The sequence below is a fragment of the Corvus moneduloides genome, chromosome 2 (assembly GCF_009650955.1).
Source record: "Corvus moneduloides isolate bCorMon1 chromosome 2, bCorMon1.pri, whole genome shotgun sequence".
NCBI lineage: Eukaryota > Metazoa > Chordata > Aves > Passeriformes > Corvidae > Corvus > Corvus moneduloides.
This window is the reverse complement of record NC_045477.1, coordinates 28,216,364-28,242,641: the sequence shown is the minus strand read 5'-3', so window position 1 is coordinate 28,242,641 and position 26,278 is coordinate 28,216,364. Positions and strand designations below refer to the sequence as shown.

Genomic DNA, 26,278 nt, shown 5'->3' with positions numbered 1-26,278 from the left:
TCAATAAGGCTATTCCAGATTTATGTTCTAAAAGTAAGTAGAAATAACACTAGAAATGACAGAGATTTTGTCCTCTCAGTAATTTCTGTGAGGGATCAGACTAGAGAGGGAAGATTAACCCTGTAATTATTTTTCATGTTATTCATATTATTTTTCATGCATTATCGATGAAGGAAAAACTAGAGGAAACTGCGCATCTGGTTTTGCCTAGACAGTGTTCATAAAAGAATGGGAACTCTGTCTGCAGTAATCTCATTAAAAAGAGACTGGAAGTTTGTAAAAGTTAAAATACTTGGGTAGGAGAGTTGTGTCTTGGTTTTTAATGAGAAATATAAGGTATGATTTAAAGACTGTTTTAGAAAGCACTTGAAATTCCTAATACTGGTGGAGGGAGGTGGGAGGAGACCTGATATTCTTCTGTAATAGGAATCTAAGAACTATTGCTGGAGAGCTTAGAAGGAAAGAAATTAAAATGACAAGTTTTCTTTTCATGTTCAAATCTAACCAAAAGTTATAAAGTGAACAAGTGGCAAAAAATTATAAGTTAATATGTTTTTTACTATGTAAAGCTTTTTTAATACAAAGGGGTAGGTGGAGCAAGGAAATTTCAGTCTTTGTAATTCTTGGAGGTAGATCAGACTTTGTAACTATTTGCAATTGATCCTACTATCTTAGGTTTTCAAGATCAAAGCAGTGCAACTGGCAGGAAAACTTCTTCCAGCCTTCAACACACCTACGGGTATACCATGGGCAATGGTGAATCTGAAAAGGTAATGAGTTTTCTTTTGTGAAGTGTGTTCCTCCCCCTCCCTCCAACTTAAAATTAGTAATAGCATACATCACTTTTTCTTAGTAGTGGAACTGTAGAAAATGCAGACAAATTGTCATTCCTGGCATGTTAATTTTGATAGAGTTCAGCACATTCTAACTCATTAACTGCAATAAATTTTGATCATGTTGTTTTTACTTCTGATTATGCAATAAGCATTCAACCTGCCATTGGACCACGCTGAGTGTATTATTCTGTGTGTTGCTTTAGAGCTTAATAATTGTTTCTTTAGTCATTACAAAATCTATTGAAAACCACAATTGTTTGCAGGGCATGGTTGAACTTACTGGGTTTTCTGTACTATGTGAGCTGTATATTACCTTTAGAAGATTCCCAGCATTTGAGATGATGATGGGACTCTGAAGATACTGTTTCATTTTACATTTTAGCTTAGGTATCAAGTCTGATGTGCTGAAGCCAACTATTGTCTGTGCAGATGGAGAGGTTCCTTTAGATGAATGCTCAGATCAGACTGAACTTCGATGGTCTGCATTACCTCATGGAAGACAACTGCCTTGTCTAATTTATTGCTTGCTCAGTGCTGGGATTTCCCTCAGATTTTGAGAGAGCTTTTTTTAATGCAAGGCATTCTTTACATTTTTCACTATGTCCTTAAACAGTAGCTGATTTTGGATGTATATCTAGATTGTGTGTACACTTACTCATAACTGAAATATTTTATGAGAGGAAGTAAAATTAATCTTCAGAAATATGTGGTTAACTCCAGAAATTAGAAGACCCAATCCTGAAAGGTGATGAAAACTCCCAAATTAGAACAAACCAGAGGTAATTTAGGAGTTAGGACTTAGCAAGATGGTATCTCTTAGAGTGCAAAAGGTAGGAGGTATGTGGCACTTTCTGCTGATTCTTTAAGTGAGCCTGAGGAACTCATGTGTTGTGCCAACAGTAAACATCCTGTATTCCTATGTAGACACAAGATAGGGATGCACATCCCCCACAGGTGAAGGGAAGACAGATCCCTTAAAGATTGGCAGGGTAAAGATTGACAGGACAAGGAAGCAAATGCTGCGACCTTCAGAACTTGTGTTATCTTGATTCTTGTCTTAGGAACATATGGTGAATAAAGAACAGCTGAGACTGAGCCCAGTGTTAAGTCATCAGATTTGTGTGACATCAAGGTATTATATTTTTTAATCGTAGGACTTCTTGCTGATGTGGTTATGGCGCCTTTTTTCCAAAAAGACCAACCAGTGAACCAATTGATCGATCAAATCACAACTCCTGTAATCTTAAGTGTGGGTTAAAGTGTTGTTGCTACTTGTCTGATTGGCTGTGGTAGTTGTGCTGTGCGCAGTAATTCTGAATTTTCTGTTGTTTTCTCCCCTTTTTTATGCATATTTTTGGAATTCAGTGGTGTTGGTCGAAACTGGGGCTGGGCTTCTGCTGGCAGTAGCATCCTCGCTGAGTTTGGTACTCTGCACATGGAATTTGTCCACCTCAGCTATTTGACAGGGGACCCCGTATATTACAACAAGGTGAGTCTCAAAAATGAGTATTTTTATCATGTTTTTCATCATAAATTGCATTAAAGGGGAAGTACTTTCTGTATTGAATTCTACTTCCCTTCTTGGTAGCAGGTAAATTTTTTCTTGCTTGTATTTCTGTTACCAAATAGATACCTTTTTCAAGTAGAAATATATGACAACCCAGGTTTTCTTATTTGTTTCAGAATACATTTAAAAATCATGATTTTTAAGCATGTTTATATAAGCAGTCCTTTAAAACCAAAACTATGCAAATCTGAAGAAAGCCCTCAAGAGAGCTTGTGGTTCAGATTAATAAAATTTGCTACTAAAAATGAAAGGAAAATAAAAAAGATTTTAGATTTAACTATGTGCACAGGGCAGATGAACGTTGTTAGCGGTGAACCTGATTCTTGATTTAATTTAGGTCATGCACATTCGGAAGTTACTTCAAAAAATGGATCGTCCTAATGGACTTTATCCAAATTATTTGAATCCAAGAACAGGCCGGTGGGGTCAGCGTAAGTATTCTTATTTTATTAATTCCTAATTAGAAGTCTACTTCTTACTTTGTTGCTGAGTTGCAGATCAGAAAGCTTATTCTGTAGGGCACAAACAGCATTGCTTGAAAACATAGAACACAGAAGGATTGCTTGAACTTGAGATCTCCTGAAACAAATCTTTGCCTGTCGCTGTCTGAAGTCACAGAGCTCACATTTTAGGGTACTTCCTGAAAACAGCTTCTGATGCCTGTCATTACGTGTATCGGTCAATAAAATCTTAAGTAATAAAGAATAAGGCTGAAAGTATTTCCTCATTTTAATCCTGTTCCTGGTTTTGTTCTGCAAACCATCTGGTAAGTGGATTATTGTAGGGTGACGTGCATTGCTGTAAGTTAATGCATGTTTGTGGTGGTTAAATTGTGTTAGGCACTGACATCTACAAACATAATTCATCTACTTATTGGCACGTGAAATGGCATGATGAACCTCCTTATTGATGTGAAAAAAAAAGCCTTGGAATGAAAAGAAAAAGCAGGTTTTGTTGCTGACAATGTAAGAGGAGAGATAAAACATCAAGAGCGAGACACAAACATGATTCCTTTCTTGAAGTGGTTCTTTCAAAAAAAGTCGAGTGGTTTTGTGCTTTGATAGTGATGGTGATAAAAGAGAATTTTTTTCTTCAAGATTTCTATTTCTTTTATAAATGCAGGTCTATTTAGGAAAAACAAGCAAGATGATCTATTTCTGTCCTGTTTGACATCATTGATAGGTTTTGGGGATTTCAGTGGCTGGCTCTAAATATCCAGGAGAACATGTTCTGGCTTGCAAACTGAGAATCTGCTTCTGACTTTGAATCTGATATGTGAGGGAGATGAATACAGCTGTCATTGCAGTCATTGTGAAATACTTGTCTAATCCCATCTTTAAAGCCAAAATTCTCTCCAAAGCATCTTATATCTTTGAGTGAATCATGACCCATCTGAGATGGGCAAATGGATTGATGGGACAAATTCTTCTGGTAAATTTAACAATGCATTCAGAAATAAGAAAATACGCAAATACAAATACTCAGGTGTTATTTATTCAAAAGGCAATTTTATATTGTTGCTTTGGAACAATTTTTTCTATTGATTTTTTTTTTTGTATTCCTAACCATCTGCTTGTGCTGGTTTTATCAAAAGTAGTCTAATTTGACATATCACCAGCATTCTTTAGGGACTGTTTCATAGAATCATGGAATGGCTTGGGTTGGAAGGGGCAGTAAAGATCATCTAGTTCTGACCCTCCTGCTGTGGGCAGGGATACCTTCCACTGGATCAGGCTGCTCAAAGACTCTAATCCAGCCTTGAACACTTCCAGGGATGGGGCATACACAACTTCTCTGGGCAACCTGTTCCTCACTCACCCCACAGTAAAGAATTTCTTTCTAATACCTAATTTTAACCTAGTCTCTTTCAGTTTGAATCCATCTCCCCTTGTCCTGTCACCACAAGCCCTTGTAAAAAGTCCCTCTCCAGCTTTCTTCTAATAACAATGCACAGAATTAGTATCTCTTGGGAATAAAATACTTCTCATCACTAAAAATAAACATACAGTGAAAAGTTTAACTTTGCAGAAGTTTGGTGGAGCTCAAACATACTATTAAATGAATTTTGCAAGATAATACATTTGGGACTCAAGTTTAGGATTATAAACTGAGACTTAAGTTCTGAGGATAAAAAGAAATACAAATTTATAGAGCTTTTAATTTTTCTGTGCTGCTTATGAGTCATAAATTTATTTCCTGGAATTTGGTGGTTGGGATTTGGGGGGTTTTTTTGAGCAAATAACGTTCCAAATGCAGATTCAGATGTTCTGGTAGTATTTCTAGGATTTTCCCAGTGCAACAATGTTGTGGCTTAGGATGGTAGTCTCCAATTTAGTTCCCCTAAAACCACACAGCCGCTCCCTCCACCTCCTCCTGCCTCCTGTTGGAAGCACAAAAAACAATGATCACTGGTTGAGATAAGAACAATTTGCTGGAAACAGCAATGAGATAAGAAACTGAACAATAACAGCAACAATATTAATAACAAAACATATAAGACAAAGAAACTATTTACATAGAAGACCTGTTCTTCCCAACCACTTTCTTCTCCATGACCAGAAAGGATGCCCTTCTCCTGAGAGAAGAGTCATTTTCCCTGTCCCTGGCAATGACCTGAGGTGGTATTGAATAACATTAGGGTCTGGCCATGTCCCCTCCCAGCTACTGTAAAAAATGAACCCTGTTTTGGCTACAACTAGGACAAACAAGCATTTGTAAATCTAATACTGATTTTGTGGGGACTAGATAGCAGGAATCCGTAATTCACTATTTCCTTTCACAAACCTGGGTGGAATGATGAGAAAATGTCTCTGTTGTATCCCTGGTAGATCACTCTTCAGTCAATCTATTTGCAAAAATTTAAGAAGTTACAGTAAAGGAGCACGTGGTCTGAAACACTGGACAGATGAGATGGAATAGCTGAGGCTTAGGCAGGAATTTCTTTCTGCCTTGCAGAGATTGTGTTCTGCTACGTGTAAGTGAGTCGAGTGAGGATGATGCCTTCACACACAACATCCCAATTCACTAGAGGACTCGTGTCGAAGTCCCCTACACTGTTACTGGCTTGAGTCCCATGGTTGGTATTAAGGGCAGGCAAGGCTTTTATGTTCTTCTCAGAAGGTAATTTCAAAGAGCATTGTATTTGGCTTGTTATATACTTTTGTACTGGAAAGACTGAGACAATGGGAAGAGTATCAAAGCATAACTTTTCTTTTTTCAGCTTCTGGGAAGGCTGCCCTTCTCATCTTCGCTGTGACCTTTAGTTCGATGCATCTTATCTTGGACAAAGTACTTTCTGCAGATAGTTTCTGAGCATTATTTCAGAACACTTTATTAGCCTAGATACAAGTAACTCTTCACTCTGTCCTTTCTGGTGTTGCTTTTCTTTCTTTTTTTTCTTTCTTTCTTGCTTTCAACAATTTTTTCCCTCCTCAAACTTTTTTTGGTTCAATTCTAGTTAGGTTTTCTGTTAATCTGTACAGTATTCCCACTAAATCATGAGGGGTGTGAAATAGATAAAATAAACTGGCATAAATACATACCTAAATGCACTGCTGAAGAACTATGTGATATAGCTGCAATATAGCATCTTTCTAGTGGTGGGGTTTTTTTCTGTTTCTGTACCTTCCATTCTAGTGGTGAGTACCTTTATTCAAAGTAATAAAAACATCAGTGGTGATGTGAACTTAGCAGTCAGAGCAATTAATGCTATTAGTACCAGTTGATTCTTAGTATTAGACAAAATATATAGTAGAAGAATTCATTTAGGTCAAGTTTTCTCTGCAGGTATATTTTGTCTTTGCTTTTTAATTTTTTCTTTTTTAAAGAAAAAATGTACATTATTTGAATAGAAGAAGAATTGTACCCTTCTAGAAGTGTTGCTGTTTTGTTTAATTTTGTTCTAACAAGATGATAGGTAAACTTGAATATTTAAAGGAAATTCCTGTTGCAAGATCATGGAAGAAAAGAAAAGCATCGGTTTCTGTGGCTTTGGTGTGGCCCCATAGGGCTGTAAACTGGATCGATCTCTACTTGCAAAAAGAACCTTGTGGAAAATTCTTGATACCTTCTACCTTGATATTTGATAGGCTATATTGATACCTTCTCAGAGCTGTTTGCACAAGGAGCCTAGGCACACCCTAATTTTGTGGGGTTTAACCAAAGGTACATTTGGTTCAATGTACTTTTACGTTTACATTTGGTTAATGTACCCCCTAGCCCTCTTTGCATATCCAGGGTTCTTAAATGGTGATGAGCTAGCTTTTGTAAAGGTCTTTCAAGCCTTTTGGGGGTCAGCAATTGTTATGGGGTTTTTCTGTGCCTCAGAATATTTCTGTCTTAGCCTCCATGAATGTTTGGCCATGTTGCTTTTTCTTGTCTGGTTTGCCTTGTTTAAATGTATGCTCAAAATGCTCTTCTTGGGTTAGGAGAAGGGGAGTGGTGTATGTGATATGCTGCAACCTTGTCGACATCCTTCTGATGTGAGGATGCAGGGTCCAGTGAGTCATTTCTGCTGGGGTTTGATTTATCAGAGTGCAGGCCTTTTGATCTCAGTATAAATAGCACGTTCTGCAGTTTCACTGCTGGGAATGATGTGCTGGGGACACTGCCCTCAGACATGCAGACCATCTTCTTCACTTGTTCTTTTGCTGGAGCTTAGAAAGACAGGCTTTTTCATTTAAACCAGTCAATGTTTCTGTTACACATCCCTGAAAAGTTATAATCAGTGAAGAAACTTACCAGTCAATTAGTAATAATGATTTCATCAAGAAGGATGTGACCATTGCTTCCAGGTTCTTAACAAGTTGTAGAGATGAGTCAAATCATTATGTCGGTGTGACATTAATCTATAGCCATGTCTTTGAAGTAATTACAATTTAATTAATAAAAATTTTCATTTGCATTTAATGCACTTGACATAGCCCTTGCAGAAGGATTCTGGTGACAGATTACTTCCTTTCTTTTTTTGCCTGCCTCAGGAGGCAGCAGCAGCCAGGGTCTGAAGCCACAGCAGGCAGGACTGAGCAGGGACTACTACTTCATCCCATCATTTCTTTCCTCTTGAATGCTGTAAACCCCAGTCCTAAAAACTGCTGGGTGAATGGCTTACTGGTCATTGCTAAATCCCCATCCTTTCCAATCCAAGTGCTTTGTAATACAACTGGACACTTAATGCTGTGTAGCAGCAAAGGGGTTCATTATACCCAGGAGGAGGAAAATGATGGGTAAATATTTGGGTTTAAGCTTATAATGTGCAGGTATTATTACAGCATAGGGGTCATGACAGCTTTTGAATGGGTTCAGCTCAGGATTTGTCAGCTCACTGGGGCATTTCCTAGAAGGCAGAGCTATAATGCCCACAGGAATGTTGACAGATTCCATTTTTACTTATGGGCTAAGGTGATGGTCCAGTAGGAACAAGTTCTTTATGACAATTCTGCTTTGGGGTTTCAGTTTCTCTAAGACTGAAAGGAAAATAGCTGGCAGAAAGCATTTTCTAACCTCTCACATTAACCTTCAGTTGACTTTGTTAGCTTTTTGTTTACACATGGTGAGTGGTTGGTTTGGTGTGAGCATCAGAACTTCGAATTAGATTATTTTCAAAAGCAGTAACTGTACTTTCTAGAGAAGCCTCCTAAGCAGATACAACAGAAAGTTGATTAAAAGCAGGGATTTCAGAATTATGGAAATTGATTTGAACTGAAGGAAAGTGATTTCTTAAAAAATTAAAATATGTTGAGAAAATTTAATTTGCATTTGGAAACACGTTAGATCAGCATACCAACTAGAAGAGCAATAACAAAAGAAATGCCAAATCTGTATAGTATTGCAAAGTCAGGGCACGCCACTCATGTTTGCACATTTCTGTAAATTGGGCATTCTTCCTTTTTGCTTTCCAACACTGAGAATAAACTACTGAATTTCATCTGGTTCCAACATCTCTTGCAAATAATAATGTTACTGAAGGGGAACTCTAATTACTCTTGACTTCAAATCTCATTTCCTGCACCTGGGCTACGTATGGAGTTACCTGGATTGGTTACTAAGAGAGTTGTCAGTTTAACTAAAGTTGGGGTTTAGGCCAAATATGGCTTCCATATGCAAGAAAACAAGCAGAAATGTCATTCTGTGTTAATCTTATGTGTTTACTACACCTTAGTTTATTACACAGTAACAAGTTGCTGTGAGGTAAGCTAGCATGTGAATTTACAGTGCATGGGTGGAGCACCGCTATTAGGAATGTAGCAGCAGACACTGAATTTGTCACCACTAAATGCTGATGTGGTGAACATTCAGGCTGTAGTCTATTCTCTGGTGCTTTATTCATGTCTCTTTACAGAAAACAAGCCCCTCCATCAGACTTGCAAGTAGCCGAAGTTAAAAGCCTGGTGGGGGACACTCTGTCACCATCTTTACAAGGACTCACTGACAATGTGATACTGATCACGTGTAATATGAGTATTAAATGCACTAAATTTAAATGGTGTCTTCCAGGTCAAAGTGACAGCTTTCCTTTAAAGACAGTAAGAAGATTCACACAGGTATTTAGCCTGTTACATGCACTACCTTAGCACCTTCTGGTGATGTTCTCACTTTCTTGCAGCGTCCTGCACAGAGTAGGTAGAGGCACAACCCAGGTGGCTGAATGGGAGGAACTTACATCCTCTGTTTCCCAGTTGCTTGTATTGGAGACTGGCCTTTAAATAAACCTAAGCAAATACCTTGTTGGATGTGCATATTGCATTTTCTTCAGGTGGTCTTTGATTTTCAACAATAATTGCTTAAGTTAAACCAAGCACTTTTGATTTTAAAATACTACTTGTAGAAGGCTTCTCTGCATTTAATTTATTTGTGTTAGATTTACACTTCTTTTAAAATGGTGCAATTTTCAAACATGGAAAAAAAAAAAACCAAAATGATTTTAAATTACTGTCATTAAATCAGTGGAAATGCTGGGCAATTATTCCAGGTTTTTTATGCCTGCCCGTACAGCTGGTTTTAGGCTAATGCCCTTGGGCTGAGCTAAGTAATTAACCAAACTGCTTAATTTAAACTCTTGCAGGTAATAGACAAACCATGAGCAATACATCCTATCTATTTTCATTTGTGATGTGGTATTGTATCAAATACATAGCACCATCTGTCTATATTTACTTTTCAGAATTTAAAGGAAAAGTGAAAATTAATTTGTTGTAAATATATGTAACGCAGTTAAAGATGGTAAGAAAACTGCTGCATTCAGTAGGCTCCAAGACTTGGGGATTCCTCCTTCCCAGCTCTTGAAGCCCAGCCAAGTCCAGGTCTCTCCATCCCTGTCTGATGGATGTGACTGCTGAAGTTCCTGTTTGCAGTTTGGCTGTGGCGAGGCTCAGGACGTGTTGCAGAGAGGTGCACACATGCATTAAGAGGACACTGCTGCAGCTGCCCACACAGACAGCCACCAACAGCCCTGCCTTTGTAGCACCCCTGTGTAGTACTGCCACAACTCACCTGCAACATACCCACAGATAGCCAGGTTTTGATCTTCCTCCTTATGTTCACTGTCAAACAGATGCAGGGGATTGCACCCTTCACAAGTCTCCTCATGCTCATGGACCCTTCAAACATTAGCAAAGGCTCTCAGTCTGTCCAACACCTGTGCTTGCACCCTGGACCTCTTATGCAGCGATCAGCACAGAGCTTGGGTTGTTTCTGATGCAGGTCTCCTGCTGTCCAGCTGGGAGTTTGCTAATGAGCTACACATGCACTCAGGATTAAATTCACTGGGAAAAACAAGCACACACGGGTGTTTTCAGTTACTGGCGCATAAACCTAGGGCCCTGTGACCCACCATCAGCCCCTGAGCTCTGCCATCCAGCTCTACCAGCCCCTATCATCTGCAGACACTTTTGGATGAGGAAGGTGCTGTCACATTCTGCGTATCCCCTGTGTGAGAATGTGAACACTGAGAATAATCAGCATGTTAGCTGAAGGGTATTGTCCTGACAGTGTGAGCTCTAGCTGATCCATAGGGAGAGTGGGTCTCTTGAATGCAAGCTTTCAAGGGTGCTACAGAGATAGAACTCCAGATACTGATTTATTTATCAGTTATTGGGCCTTTCATTTTTAAAATTAATCCAGAAACCTTTTCAGTCTTTACACCTGCCTCTGGGAGATGAAAACCCTTGCAGATTGCAAGGTGAAGTGAATCATACTGAAGAATGAAGTAGTCTTTCAAAAGATTAAAGAAATACTGCAGATAAATATTTCAGATAAAAATGTAATTGTATCATAAATTAACAGGTTAATAATGTAGTTAGAGATAGTGAAAAGATGCTAGTATTGGAAAACCTGTCTTTGCCAGCTGAAGCTGCTCATAATCTCCTTTAACTATGAAGATACTTTGCATTCTCTCTCCTACCCTTATTTATTTATTACATGCCTTGCTTAGCACAAGGGGTATCTTAAATTATGTCTATTAATACCTGTACCTTCTTTAAAGAAACTAGCGATGCCATGAGTCAGGAAAAATAAAACTGTGAAGCGTAATGTCAAGTTCTGGCAAAACATCCAGAACCTAAGAAGCAGCAAAGGGAATTGAGTCAAGTAACCCTGTATATTCCAAAGTATTTTCCAAAACTCATCAGATAACTACTTGCTATTTGGACTTGTGAATAAGAATTTCTAATACTTTAACTCTCAGATGATTATTTTTCCCCTTCAGTGCAAGGAAAAGATTTTCTCTCACTTAAGTAGAAATGGTCCAGAATTAAAATAATTGCATATTGTAAAAATACTTGTAGAGTAGTTCCCAACCTGACTGCATTTTTGCACAGTTATTCGATTTAGCAAGTAAATTGCTTTTTTTAATTTGTGTTTGGAACATCATTTATAGAACTTGAGATATGTGATAGTTAGTGTGTGATAGTTAGTTCGGCCATTGGTGTAAGCATTTATTTATGTAGATTCGTCAATTTGAAATCTGCTTTCAGGTTATCACATTATGAACAAATAAAATTACAACATTATTTCTTGGCTTCCAGCAGTAGGCTTGCTGTTGCAGATGAGGAGGTGGGGGGGGGGGGGGGGGTGGTTCTTTGCATTTTTTTTCCTATCTTGGCAGGTGTCCTTAATTTTACTCTCCAATTTAGTTTGTGGTGTTCTGTCTTTAGAAACATGGCATGTGTTTTGAATAGAAAATAATCTTTGTAATCTCTGCTGGGGAATTCCCCTTGCCCTTTTGCTTTGCACCCTTGTACAAATGTAATTAGCTGTGTTCCAAGAAAAAGCTGCATTCAAATTTGTTTATTCATTAGAAGCCAAGAGCAAGATAATCTGTTAAAACTTTATTTTACGAAATGCAACAGAACTGTGCATTACAGGGAACATGCTTTTATAAGACTAAACTTAAGACATTTTGTTGGTCTGCTGAGCAAGATGCTGAAAAAGGTGAACAAATAAAAGCTTTGTTTAGTGTGTTAAAGATTCTAGTGTTATTGGAAGGTTAAACATGTATATGAATTATGCATTTGAAAAGGAGTGTCTATAAATAGTTCCTAAAGAAAGGATATGGATATGGTATAACTGGGTTTTGAGAATGCTTGCATACGTAGCTGGGCAAAGAGATGAATATTTCATTTTGATGTACCACCAAGCTGTACTCTTAGAGCATGATCTTGGTGGGGAGTGCATCAATATCCAGAATTTGTAATTTGTCCCACAGCAGCTTTTCCATTTATTTTTCTCACTGTGAATTCAGTAAATTCACCTGTATTAAAGAAATCGGACATGTTTAGGGTACTGCCTGATATTTTTGAAAGTTTACATTGATGGCTTTGAAGACATTCACTTAAAATGATTGGGGAGTAAAAAATTATCCTTTGACACATGCTCTGTGAGTTTTTAGAGTTTGATTTCCTGTGGAATCTCATTATTTCTTTGATAATTATATGCCTAAAGCTGCATTTTTGAACCATTCTTGACTTACTATTTCTTACAAAAGGGAAGCCTATCAAAGTCCAGTTACAAACTTGTTACAGCCTTATTAAACTTCCTTGTTTTTATTTTATTCCTTCTCTATCACTTGTTGGAGGCTGTGCACCTGAGTGTTTCTATCAATGCTCTCTAGACGACTGGCAAATTTGGATGACTCATCTATTGTCACATCTGACATGTTTCTTTTCATTCTGTCTTCAGTACGTGAGACTTCATATTCTGCGTTCTACGTGGAGATGTTCCTGTTGGTGGTCACATGAGAAACATTTCCAGTTAGGTGACATTGAGAAGAGAGGGTTTATAGCTCTGTTCAGTGAACATTGAATGTATCTTACCAATGGCTTCTTTTAATCCTGAAGTTCCATTGGAAGCTGGACTATCCTTGTAGCAGCAAGCTAAAATACCATCTCAACGTGGAGATCTGTGTGATCTTGCAGATATGGTCCCATATGACCTATCTGGTCAGAAGTAAGAGAGGGGTGGTGATGAATGCAGTCCACATACAGTGTGGTAGCTCTGTCTCAGTCACAGAGCATGGGCTGAACAAGTCTTACAATTAGCACAATTTCCCAGCACGTACAGAGTGATCAAAACTTCAGGTGGCTGCGTGTGCCATTTCAGGCATCTGTCATGAGAAGAAAAATAAGAGATACATAGACTGAAGTTTAGGAGAAAGAAACAGGAAGAGTAGCCTGGGTTCATATTGCATGTGGTGTAATCCAAAAGTGCATCAAAAATGAGGAGTGTCTTTCCTTGCTTCTTGGAATCACTTTTGACTGTCAGCTTCCATGTGGGATATATATACATACATACATATGTAAATATATAAACTGCCATGTCTTTATACAACTTGAAGGGAGAGGGTGAAGTTGTTGACAGTAGGTTTGCCAGCTGATTTGGTACAGATGAGCGTTGGACTAGATTTAATCTAATAAAGGTTTCCCTCTCTCATGTTCTTTTTAATCTTCAAGAGGAGAATTGAGCTCTTCAAGGAATATTAAGGTGAATAAACTAAAGGGTGTAATGGTCTTAAGAGCTTGTCAATCCCCCTATGTATGGTCTCTTATTAAAAAGGGACTCCTTGGGTTGTGGGCACATTTGCAGCAGGTGATGTTATCCCTTTTAGCTGCTTTTTGCAGCCACCTTGTCAAGTAAAAAAAAGTCATCAGAGACAAACATGCATGTGACTTCCCATCAACCCACTGCAAATCCCAGTGGCTTCATTAAGGCTTCCCACACAGTTGGGATTTACAGTGACTCTACACTTGGCTGAGAGGCAGGTGTGCTTCATTTGGGTGGCTCTGTGGGCGAGTGTAATAATCTTGAAAAGACAACTTCAGGTGATAAAAGACCACTTCTCAGTAAACACACTGAGGTAAGGATTTAATGTGTTTCTAATTTTAGCATGTGGACTTGGTGTATTTAGTTGATTGTTGTTTAATTCCTGAACATGTCTTCTGAGAGATGACCTAAATCTTTCCAGAATTATAAATAGCAGCTGGAATGTTTTGATGTTTCAGGAAGGTTTGAATACAAAAAAAAAAAAAAAAAAGAAAATGTTTGTTCCAGCTGTGAATTCCTGGGAGTGAAAGTGCAGTCTGTTGTAGATACCAAATTAGGATACTCCTTTGACATCATAGAATCATAAATTACATTCAGTCTGAAGAAGTGTTTTGATTCTGAGAACATTAGTTACCTAAATATGTGTATTAGTTAGGTAGTTATACTTGCTGGTCTGTTTCAAAGTACTTTTGTTGTCTTTGGACACACTTGAATTGTGAAAGCTTAGCCATTTTTAATCTTTAGTTTGATAGTCCTTACAGTTCTAGGAAGTCATTTTGCTTATTCTATGAGAAACTGGTAGCACTTATAATTAAGATTGCTTAATGCTTTTCATTAAGTGATTGTGTTTTCAGTTTCTTGTAGCTGTCAGACTTCAGTTCTTCCAACTGGAGTATTCTGTCTGCCTCAAGCTGTTTTGTTTGGATTTCTTTAAACAACTTTGACAAAAATGCTTTAGCCATCTCTAAGTGAAGCTAGAAATGGAATGTGATTCTATTCAGATTAAAGTTTGTTTTTTCAAAGAGTACAGTTAAGGAACTCAAGAACCATCCATATTTTTCCAAGCCTTGTTAAAATATTCACATCTAGTTTCTCCATCTGGAGTATTTGGAGTTCAGTTGCTCTGTTCTCCAGAGCTGTGTGTGCTGAGCAGTCGTGATCTGCACCCCCAGGCTGGGAGGAGCAGAGCGAGGTGTTTCGTGTTGCTTGCTTCTGTTGTGGCACGAGGCTGTAGAATGGGAAGCAGTGTCTGTTCAGCTTCCTCCCAACTGATAAATGCTTTACTTACTTTCTTCAAATGCAGTTCTGTTATGTGAGACCTTGTTTTCAGAAAAATTCTCATGCTGGTAATGTGTTCCTTAGTGATAAATAGTTTATATTTGACTAAAACTGCACCTCCACCTCCTTTTATCAGGGCTGCCTCTGCTGCAGTTAGTTTACAAGTGTTTGCACTTTTAAGCCAACCACTATGGTTTATGACATCCTTAGGTTGAATTTCTGCTGTGAATTGCAACAGCTGCAATTTCCAGGGCCTCAGCTTTCTGGATTAAAGGATTAGAAGGAGAGCTTGCACCTATTTAGAGCAGCTGAGGAGAAGTAAGACCAACTACATGAAGTAAAGATTGAACTGAAATTTAATCAGAGCCAGTCTGAAGACAAAGAGACAAACAATTCTTTGAAAGTTTCCTGCACGGAGAAAGAGGTCTCCTGCAGTGTAAGGCCAGTTGGTGCAGGCCAGAACAACTAATGGTGATGGGCTGTGTGGGTTTCTTAATGAAAGTTAATATTAGCTTAATCACTTTGCTACCCCCTCCTGGTCACTTAACTTTTCCACTCTTGAACTTCTTCTCTGATGTATTTTTTGTCAGTTTGTGATCCTTGAGTAATATCAGCCTCCCTTTTTATTGCTTCCTTCTTTTGTTGCCGAGTAGTTCTGTACTACTACTCTTGGTTGAAATGAATCAGTGATTTGTTTATCTTGGCATTTCCAGTCTACTGAGTATAGCACAAGTTTTAGTGAGTTCTACTTTATTTTAAAGTCACAAGTGACTATTACAGTTCCAAGATTGGAATTTACAAATAGCCAAATTACTATTTTTTTGCTTAGTTGTTCTCTCTCTGTCTCTAGTTCAAAACACTGAATCAGTGTTGTAGTTGCAGTTTGTGAATTCAATATACGGTGGGCATAGTCGATCCTCATCTCCACCTGCTTGTGCTTATGCACTGCTCCAGTGTTATCTCACCGTCTTGCTTTCCCGTAGGGCAGCCTATGCATACTAAACATACTTCTGCTCAGTATTGTATTTCATCTTTTTTATTCCATGTGCAGTAAGCAATGCAGAAGCTTTCTGCCTCGGGCGGATGTGCCCTGCGGTCAGGGAGGGGCAGTGGCTCGCTCCCAGTGTGCTCCTGGCTAGCAGGAAGCCTCACCCTCAGGTGTTGGGACTACAGCATCAGCCCTGACATGACGTGCTGTCTTTAAAACAATGCCTGGCTTCTTTCTTTATTCTTGCTCCTTGCCAAGAAATGACAATTGAACAATTAAGGCACAAAGCAGAGAGGGTTTAGCAAATCATGAACTGTTTTTAATTTGCCTCATTAAGCTGCTGTTAACTACTTGAAGCCATCTGCTTAAAAATAATTTGCACAACTTCAGTTTGCTCTAGAGAGCAGGTAGACCTTCATTAGAGCAGGCTTCATTATTAATGTTATCTTTAGGGGGCTTTCAGTTGTTGTGGGAAACATGCTGTTGCTCACTGAACCAAACTTTCCCTGTAAACAAAAGAAAGTGGCGCGTGTTGGTAACTTGCAGTTTGTGGCTGTAACCATATTCTTGGGAACCACTGCCATTCATGTGGAAACTGGCTTGCTGTGGAGGAAGTTATTTACAGATATTAGGTAGGTCTGGATATGAGAAATGAGAATGAGCTGTGTGATGCATAATATCCATGTTATCTGCAACTGAACCCAAAAATTAGTCCTGTAGAGAAAGAACAGCCAGATCCATCTCAGTGCATCACCTGTCGTTGAGGAGGGGGAACCTTGTTGCCTATGCTTTGAAGAGCTGTTTGTGGAAAAAAAAGTCTCCCCAGATTTGTAAAGAAAGAATTTCGCTTACAGGGAACAAATCACCAGAGCATTGCAGATCCTCCCTCCTCTCTGGAGCTGAGATCCAGTGGCATTTCAGTGAGACTGCGTGCACCCTTGTCTGACCTCCTGCTGCTGTGGTTTAGTGCTGTTCTGCTTCTTGTCAGGAGAGACTGTGTCAGCAGAGAGCTCAGGGATTGCTGATACCAATAATATCATTTGGAGTGAAACTATCTTTAGGAATATTAGATAATGATGGTGTGAGATTTTAAAAGAAGGTCCCCCTCTCAGTCTGTGGGAAAGAGATCTGGTTTTTGGCATATTAGCTGAGACACAACATGTTACTAAGTATAGATCTTTTATCAATACATTAAAAACTCATCAAAGTATTGCTCTGAAATTGATTGTTGTTCATTGAGGGTTTTTTGTTTACAGCTGAGTGGTGTTTATTAAGAAGAAAAGTGCCAATATTTAACAGGATGCAAATCTTTTGTGGTAGCTGAGCAAAACTATTGCTATAAACTTGAAATATCATTGTCTTTTTATGAAGGTTTTATTTGTCTCTTTTTGGCAAGAAGAATCCTTACAAACAGACCGACTGCACAGGTTTGCACACAGTATGCTTTCAAGTGTGACAAATGAGAAAAAGTACAGGGTTTCTCGTAATTGCTTTTGCTTGCAAAGTTGAAGGTATTCTTTCCAACTGCAGCTACTGTGTCTTTCAGTTTTAAAAGAATTCCAAAGCAATCCTTGACTGGAATCCTTTTATGTTTGCCCAGTCATCTGGGCCTACATTTGAAAAAATGAGGACTGAAGAAAATATCTGAATTTATCTTGATTTGAAGGAACAAATGGTCTAAAAATGTATACATTGAACAGAATATGTGGCTTCAGCCACATTTGTTGTGCTGTCATACTTGTTTTTGCTATATTTGTCTTAATCTGGAATGAATTCTACTTCAGGATTTCACTGTAAAAATAATAAAAATCTTTATGTGACAAAGAGCTAATTAAATGATTCTTGTAGATCAAATATGTGAAAAACAAATCCATTTTTAAATGTTCAAAGTGCTTATAAACTTAATGCTTATCTTCTCAGTTGTTTACTGAGGAGAGTACTCAGTGCCAAGATGCTATTGTAAGCTCAGTCCTTGAAATCACAGGTTGTTCTTTTTTAGTACTCTGGATTGACAGGTAAGGTTAGGGCCAGTTTGAAAATATCAGTATATTTTATGTGTGAAACATTTTTCTGAGCAAAACATTTTGAGTTGAGCTGAGTTAACTCTTTGAATCCATCTGATCTATAGCTTAAATAGCAGGAGAAGGTGATAACCACCGTGGACCTTCTGATAAGTTTGGGTAGGGAGCTTTCTTTTTAGGAGAGAATGATATGCGATGACCCAAATCTACAGTTTCAACCAGTTATATATTTGCTAAGGAATCTTGGAAATACTTCTTTAGCATTTCCACTCTAGGTGAGAGCAAGTTGTCAAAGACCCACAATCTGTCACAAACTGTGTTTTAAGTCATTTCTACTTATAGTTCTTATAAAATGCAGCAAATTCTGCTTTAGCAACACCTTCAGACACTAGCAGAAAACCTGAAGAAGACCTTGCCAGGGCACAGTTAATGCACCTGCAGAAGTTGGAAAACTCACTGCATTTAAACCTCAGTTCAGCTGCTGCATTGGCCTCCTTTTCACTTCTATCACTTTTCATTTCCATCCTCTTTTGTCTATTTTTGTGGATGAGGAGGGGTCAGGGACATAAAGACAGCTGTATCTTGATGCAGCCAGCTCCCTTGAAATACTATCATGTGTTCCCACCAGAAGTATTTCGTATGTCCCTTTCCTGCTGCTGAAGAGAAGGAACAGGATCAGTTTGCCTTTTCTGACAGGTCTTCTCTCTGGTCCAGCTGTGAAAGGCATCAGCTGGAGTGTGGAGTAGCCCACTGCTGAGTGAGAGAGGAGCCTTGAAAAGTCTTGACAGGTCAGAGCTGGAGTGAGGTATGCAAAAAAGGAGTAAGGAAAACACTGCTGCTGGGAGTTTCCAGGCCTTTGAAAGGCCTTAGTTTCTTACCATGTGCTTCTCTACTTGCTGAGTGGTAGGAGGATCTGAATCTGAGAGGCTTGAGCAGCCCTGTTCTCTGCACAAAGAAGGTGCAAAAAAAGGCTATCTAGGGGATGGCTCTGAGTCCTGTGTCCCCTGATGCTTCTGGTTACTATGTTCCCTATACTGTTGTCTGAGATGAGAAGCAATGTGGAGGAGAAGAGCTGCTGACAGAAGAGAAGGACAGTTCTCAAATGACTGGCTGAAGAAGTAGACGTGACATGGGACATGTTGCTGATAATTGACTTTTGAAACACACCTGGAATGTGAATTTCTCTGTTTAGGAAGTAAACCTTTTCCACTCATTTTCCTGCTTTTTCCTGTCCCAAACCCAGCTAGAGCCTACTACAAGACGAACCCTGCTGAGGGTTCAACAGCCTGTCCTTGTTGGGACCTGAGTGCACCTGTCAAGGAGATGTGGCTGAGGATCATCCCTGACTCAAGTGACAGAGCTCAGCTTGGGAGGAGGCAGCAGCTTAACAGAAGTAGTTTTAAACTGCCTCTTGTGAAGTCAGTCCCTGAGCAGTGCTGGCATGAGTTGTAGCTTTGAAGTCTTGGGATAGTCTGTGGTTTTAAATTTTCTTTTTCTGAAAACCACAGACCCTTGCTTCTTGTGTCTACTTAAGAATGTAGTTGTACACTGAAGGAGTAATTTCTAGCCCTTGTGTTTGTGTAAGAGACTCACGACCTGGATGTCCTCTTACAGCTCAGAGTGAGAAAGCTTAAGAAAACTCATAATCACTGAGTAACTGCGCGTGAAAAGGCAGTCAAGGAGATGCTGTCGTCTAAGAGAAGGGCATGAAGTAATTTGCTTCACATTTACAACTCGAAACTAAATGGGAAAGCTACAGGCTCTCCACTTGACCCTTCCTTTGTTTAGAAATCCATTTTTAAGTAGCAGAGGAGCCAAGAGGCAGCTAGAAGAGTTAGGTTAGCAACATCTACCAGCTCTAACCTCCTACTCACATCTTCAGAGATGAGCAGACATGCTGTGGTAGGGTGGTGTTTGAAGGAAAAAAGAACAGAAGGAGAGTTCAACCTCTCTTTTACACCTTTATCCCAGAAGAACTGTGAATAATACCGCTTTTTTGAGGTATTTTGTAAAAGGAAGTACCAAATCTTTTCTTTACCTGGTAAAAGGGTACTTGCATGACTCAACCAGCCATGCTTAGGGCAGTGACTTTCTGGCATTGTGACAACGTTGGTGTTAAACATTTCCCTCGCCTAGCTTCAGGAATCTAAGACTCTTCTGGTGCCACTGTTTTGAGGGCTGTAACATTAGGAAGGAAAAGGTTATGTGTATTCTGGTTGGAATCATTTAGTAAATCTCACAGAGTGCTGCTTTTTGAATGAAGAGTGTACTGAGTGCTTACCCTGGTTGGAATAGGAGCTCCAAGGCTGTCAGACCATCAGTAGGCTTTTTATGGGGATGTATGATAGTTCAGCCAAAGAGAAACAAATAGTTCTCAAGTGGTCTGTCAGCACAGAATAGCAGTGACACTATTTCTGAAAGGCAACCTCTGCAAGAAAAAAAAAAGAAAAAGGAAAAAAAGGGGACAAAAAAGAAACCTGTGCGTTAGGCAGTTCGGTTTATGTGCTGGTGGATTCTAATAGTGAATCAGCCTTACCCTGTGGCACATGGCACAGCTCTGCATAGCTGCTTAGGCACAGTGGAACAGAGCAGGGCTTGTGTTGTACATGGCAAAGGCAGTTTATTTCCCTTTTGACTAAAATAATTTCAGTAAGAACATTCAGTTTGAGGAATTCATTAGTCTGTCAAGTAACTACCCTGTTAGAAATAAATATCTCCTGGAAAGATCGGATTCTGTGTTGTTCATGGCAGTTTGTAGCCAGCCACATGACCTGGTTGCATCCTGGATACAGAGGTCTTAGGAGGTTTTCTACATACTTTTTTCACATATACCTTAAAAAAACCTGAAAACTAAACCCCCCAAACCCTAGCAGCAAAACTGTTAGGTTCTTTGGAATGAACTAAGAACAGAGGTTAAAGTACATTTTTGATATGAAGGGTAGCCTGTGCACAATGACAAATAGGGAACACGTACAGAAGGTTCTACGCCTATGATGTAAGTTTGGAGGGGAAAGAGTGCAGTGCAGCTTTGTCCTGCTAAACAGGCTAAAAATGTTTATAATTCTACAACAGTAGGCCTTAAAAACATAAGTTTATGTTTTGAATAAATTTAAGGTGCTATTACATAACAACTTCAACCTTTTTTTGTTTTCTTCCCTCTTTCCCTTCTACAGATCACACATCCGTGGGCGGGCTGGGAGACAGTTTTTATGAATATTTATTGAAAGCCTGGCTTATGTCAGACAAGACGGACACGGAGGCAAGGAAAATGTACGACGATGCAATTGAGGTGATTATAATTCATTGAGTTTTCCAATACAGTGGAACCATCTTTAATGATTTTAAGAAAATTAAATTTAAAAAAAACCCCAAAAAACTAGGCAGGAAAACCACCACCAACCACAGGACTTGTTTTGATTATGTAAGTTTAAGAAATCAAGTGATGAATAATACTAGCTTTCACTCTGAGTAGTTCAAAAAGTATTATTGTGGAATACATGTGATGCAGATTATTGTGCTAAAAATAATCAGCTTGTCCCAAATGATGTAATGTAAAAGCCCAAGCTCTCATTTATTAGATCCAGCAACCTTGAGATGTGTGCAGAACAATCAAGTCACTTTTTTCCAGTGTTGAGAATTCATCATTCTAGGACCTGAAGTCCCAAATTGTTTTATTCTTTGCATTATTTTCTAAGGCATTTACATGTTATATTCCATATTTATCTTGTAAAATACAGTCCATAGCGCTTTCTTGCTCTGTGGTTCTTTTGTGATACGGTCTTACTCCCTGTCACAGATCAAGACGTGCTTCCCCAAGCAGGGCAGTACTGCAAGATGGTTCCATGGGGTTTGGGGTGGGGGCCTTTCTGTGGTGGCTCTGAGCTTTTTGCTGCCCAGCTCCTACTTTCCCAGTTTCCCCATCCTCTCTTAGCAGCATCTCTTAGTGGTGCCCACTATGCCACCATTCCTCTGCTGCAGTTTAGACACATAGAGAGTAACTGAGCTGGTTTGAGTCACGTGCTGTGGTGCCAACAGCAGCAGGGACTGTGTAGTCTCATCCAATTGCAGACGTGTGGTTGGTGCCTAATGTATTCCATGATCTGTGCATGCCCTGTTGCTTTCAACATAAGTTTTTAAAGCCTAGTTGTAGTGCAGTCAGACTTCTAAAGGAAAACACCTGTTCCTGGAGTTCTCAAAAGTCACATTTTTAAAGATATATAGTGAAAGTTGTAGTACAAAATTGCTTTGAAGCTGTAATATTTCTTATTCCTGATCTGAATCTGATTACATTTGACTTCCAGGTGCTTTGACTTTTTCCTTCTCTGCATTGTTTTAGTGGGTTATCTGCACCATGTAGCTGGTTACTATCAAATGTACAGTAGGCATTCTCTCCTGAAGGAAAAATGCTGGTTTTTTTATTTTTGGTCTCACAATATAAAACAGATTTTGAATTATTTCTTAATCTTTTTTCTATGTACTTTCCAGCATCTTCAGTATGGAGACAGCAATGTAAGCGTTCTTCTAATGTGATTCTTCTAACTGATTCCTTCTCAGTTTTCTCCTCTTCATCCAGCCAGGAGCGCTATTTGCACTCTTAACCTTTGCCTCACACAATCATCCACTTTCCAGTTGCTTTATTCTGAAGCTGGTTATAATCTTTTTGATTTACTTCTTCCCTACCACTGTGATTTACATTCCTGATTCCTCAGTGTTTGACCTTACACTTATCTCTATTACAACACATTGTTCAGGCAAAACCCGTTTTGTCACCTGTTTTGAGTGATTTTACAGAACTGACTTTTTCTTTGTCATTATCTATAGTTCCATCAATTTTTGTGTTATCTGCAATTTTTTTCTAGCATTTTTCTTGGAGATCATTGTTAGAAATACCGGCCAGTGTTGAATAAAGTATCTATGCAGAATCTTCATGGGATAAGGATTTTTTCACAATTTTTTTTTTTTTTTTTTTTTACTTTGAACCGTTCTAGCAAACCAGCTTTTAATCCACTTCATATTTGCTGCCTTGAATTTGTTTAGGACTAATATTTTGTAAAATGCCAAGAAATTCCCCAAATCCATGATACTCCTAGTATCAGCATGCACATACCAATCAAACATTTATTTTTGAAACCACATCATTCATTTTATTTGATTGTTGTATTAACTTTTTAAACTACTGATAAAGCATTGTCTGCTTCCCAGTCCTTTTGAACTTCCTTAGTTTTCCAGGGTTTGTTAAATTCTACATTACTAGTTCAAAACATTAGTTGTGTATTTTTAATAGACTAAAATACAGCTTATTGGGTCCTGTGTGTTTAAAAATGTTTAGCAGTTGATATCTAACATCCATTGTGGTTACTGTTGAAATATTTTACTCTGATTCTTGAACTGTGAGCACTTCAAAATTAGAGGAAATAAACTCTCCTATTCATCTTCTTCCCTGTAAACCATCTTGCAGACATTTTGCATGGGCAAATCTGAATGGAGACAGAGCAAAGCAAATTTGGGATCAAGTTGCAAACACAGTGTGGACAGGAGGGAGAAAAAGCCAAGCTGCCCCTGCTTCATGTGTGAAATTACCTGCATCAGAGGGTTCCTTCAGCTTTTTCTCAGCTAAATCCACCCTGTACATTTGAGTCTGCATGAACTGTACTGATTCATGTGCTGTGGAACATACTCTGTTTCAGGGTTTGTGTCTCTCCCAGGTCCTACTTGACATTGAAAGACATGGGCAAAGAGTCATTAAGTAGGATTTGCTTTGCATAACTGCAATGTGAGCTTTTATTTTAAATAATTTTAAGAGGCCATGCCCTTAACATTCTTTTGTTCTTGCCTATAATATAGGCCTTCCTCCACAGTCCATAGCTAACGCTTCTTATTCTTTGTTTTTCAAAATGTGGAGCAGAAGTTCTTTGCATCATTTATGCAAGCAAGGGGAAAGGTGTAGCATGCATTCCTCCCACTCACAGCACAGTGTTGGAAATGTTCTCATCACCCACCAGTCTAAAAGAATGTCCCTGTCCAGCCACACTTCACTCCCTTATCTTATTACAGCAGGATGAGTGGAAGATGGACAACATAACCTCACTCCAAAGTCTTGCAGCAGACAGTGATATCTCATTCCTTGGAGCTATCATGGGGAAGAAAAATGCAGCATCTGTTCTTCAGATGTCATGGTTTCCGATCCATGGCATATGAAGTCTTATCCAGGTCACCACATACTTCCTAACAGGAATACAAACAAGTTGCATATCCAAAACCCTTCTGTGTATAACATGGGCGCAGTCTTCCACTGTAAAGGACACTTCATTGCCATGTCCCAGTATGTAAATTCACAGCTGTGATAAAAGCTGAAATTGTGAAACTAGTTGGGAAATTTTTGTGGTAATAAAAACTGAGGATGGGCCTCTTAACTTTGCTTTCAACATCATCATGTGGGCCTTCCAGCTAGTCTGGTTTCAAGTGTTTTTCTCACGTCAGCTGGAGCATAGGTAAGCTTCCCTTTGATCTGCTGCCTTGAGTAGTCTAATCTGTTAGGCTCATAAATTTGATCCTCAGTCTTTCTTACTGCACAGCATTAGGTAGCTAAAAGAAGGATTCAGCAGTGTGCTTGGCTGTCACAACATAGCAAGTACTGCTGCAAGACAGCTCAGAAAATGCTATTTTTTGTAGTCATGAAAAGCACATGAACTTCAGATAGAGAGCATTGAGTTTTTGCATAGAATCACAGAATGTCCTGAATAGCAAGGGACCCTCAGGAATCATCGAGTCCAGCTCCTGGCCCTGCACAGGACACCCCAAGGGTCACACCATATGCCTGAGTGTTGTCAAAACACTTCCTGAACTCTGTCAGGGTTGGCGCTGTGACCGTTTCCCTGGGGAACCTGTTTCAGTGCCCAACCACCCTCTGGGTGAAGAACCTTTTCCTGCTATCCAACCTAAACCTCCACTGCCACAGCTTCAGGCCATTCCCTCACATCCTGTCACTGGTCACAAGAGTGAAGAGGTCAGTGCCTTTCCCTCTGCTGCCCCTCGTGAGGATGTTGAAGACTGCAATGAGGTGTCCCCTCAGTCTCTTCTCTAGGCTGAACAAACCAAGTGACCTCAGCCACCCCTATGGCTCAGGCATTTCACAGACTGAGGAAACATCTTCCATTAGTTAATCTCTTAGTTGATGTGAATTAAATCTTCTCTTTGGGAATTGGGGTATACATGTCCACTCTGGTACGTGTGTACTCCTTGTAGTCCAGCTGGCTGTCATTGCTTTGCAGTACCTATTGCAGTGCTCTGTGGCCCCAGCCATCCAGCCCAGGATGCAAATGTCACATCTATCCCAACCTGCACAAACTTTTCTTATCTGTTAGGCAGTGCTCTGAACAATGCCCAGCTGTCCCTTGTTAATTACTGTAAATATTAATTTTCATTTTTCTGCAGTTGGTAGGCAGCGGGTTGTTGAATATTAAAATATTTTGAGAGAGTTGCATTTATTTTCTTCTTGAGATGCTTCCTTTGTGACTCTCAGAAGCGAACCTAGTAATTAAGTAGCTGATAGAACTTGATTTTCAGATTTCAAAAACTACCCCTTCTACCAGGCAGTTATTTTCAAATTCAGAAGATGTGTTTTCTGCTCAGAAGAGGAGCATGTTGCACCTAAAACATGCTCTTCAGTCAAACCATGAAAGCAAGTCTGGAGTAGAGGAGTAGCTCATGGAGAAGGGTATAAATTTAGCCTTTGTTGGCTATCCTGGTGCTAACCACAGCAATTTTGTCCCACTGGAAATGCTTCTGCAACCATTTACTCCTCAGCAGTTACGAAGTTATGGGAAGATACAATTGAAAAAGAAACCATACCACTTAACATTTTAACCATTAACCACTTAACATTTGGGGAAAAATGCTTTCCTCTAAGAAATAAAGAATCCATATGCTTTTGTGCCTTCTTGCTCTTCATGGTTAAAGTGGCTTTCTTTCAGAGAGGACTCAACTTTTATGTACCGTATGGTCGAGAAACATCAGTTTTGTCACAGTCTAGAGTAATGGAATCAACAGAGTTAATGCTCCAGATCTTAGAATCCTTCTCAGTGGCAGTTTTCAGCAGATCAAATATTTCCTGTACCAGTACTTTCAGAACCAATGAGGCTTGTACATTTAACCACACCAGGCTCCTTTAGCAGCAGAAGGCAGTCATCAATGCCAGTTTGCACGATGGTTAGACAACCACCCTGGCTGCTGTCAGAGCCCTACTGGTTTCTGCTCTGTCAGTAATTTCTGCGTTCTTCTTGCTGGATCCTGCCATGAGCACAAATCTCAGATCTGTCAGTGGTATTAGTGAAGGAATTAACCCAATAGGAATGCAGACCAGCACTTCTCTTTCATTGCTTTCTCATTGTCTAATGCTAGACATAGTAAATACTGCAGTAGGTTGGTGGGAATTGTGATCCTCTCTGAAAGAGGCTTAAGCAAATGTTGTTCCATCTAGTTTGCAAACTCTGGAAAGTTAGGTCAGCTATTCTCCTTCTAAGAGAAGGATGCCATTTATAAGTCACAAGCA

General features: G+C 39.2%; 1 protein-coding gene across 2 annotated transcripts in view; it reads left to right on the top strand.

The window, feature by feature from the left end:
• Positions 1-26,278, top strand: part of MAN1A2 (mannosidase alpha class 1A member 2) — a 136,005-nt gene that overhangs the window by 87,099 nt on the left and 22,628 nt on the right. For both annotated transcript variants that reach the window (XM_032098687.1, XM_032098688.1), the window contains exons 6-9: positions 676-770; positions 2,202-2,325; positions 2,741-2,834; positions 20,901-21,016. In XM_032098687.1, the coding sequence (XP_031954578.1) occupies positions 676-770; positions 2,202-2,325; positions 2,741-2,834; positions 20,901-21,016 (429 nt within the window). The remainder of the gene's footprint in view (positions 1-675; positions 771-2,201; positions 2,326-2,740; positions 2,835-20,900; positions 21,017-26,278) is intronic.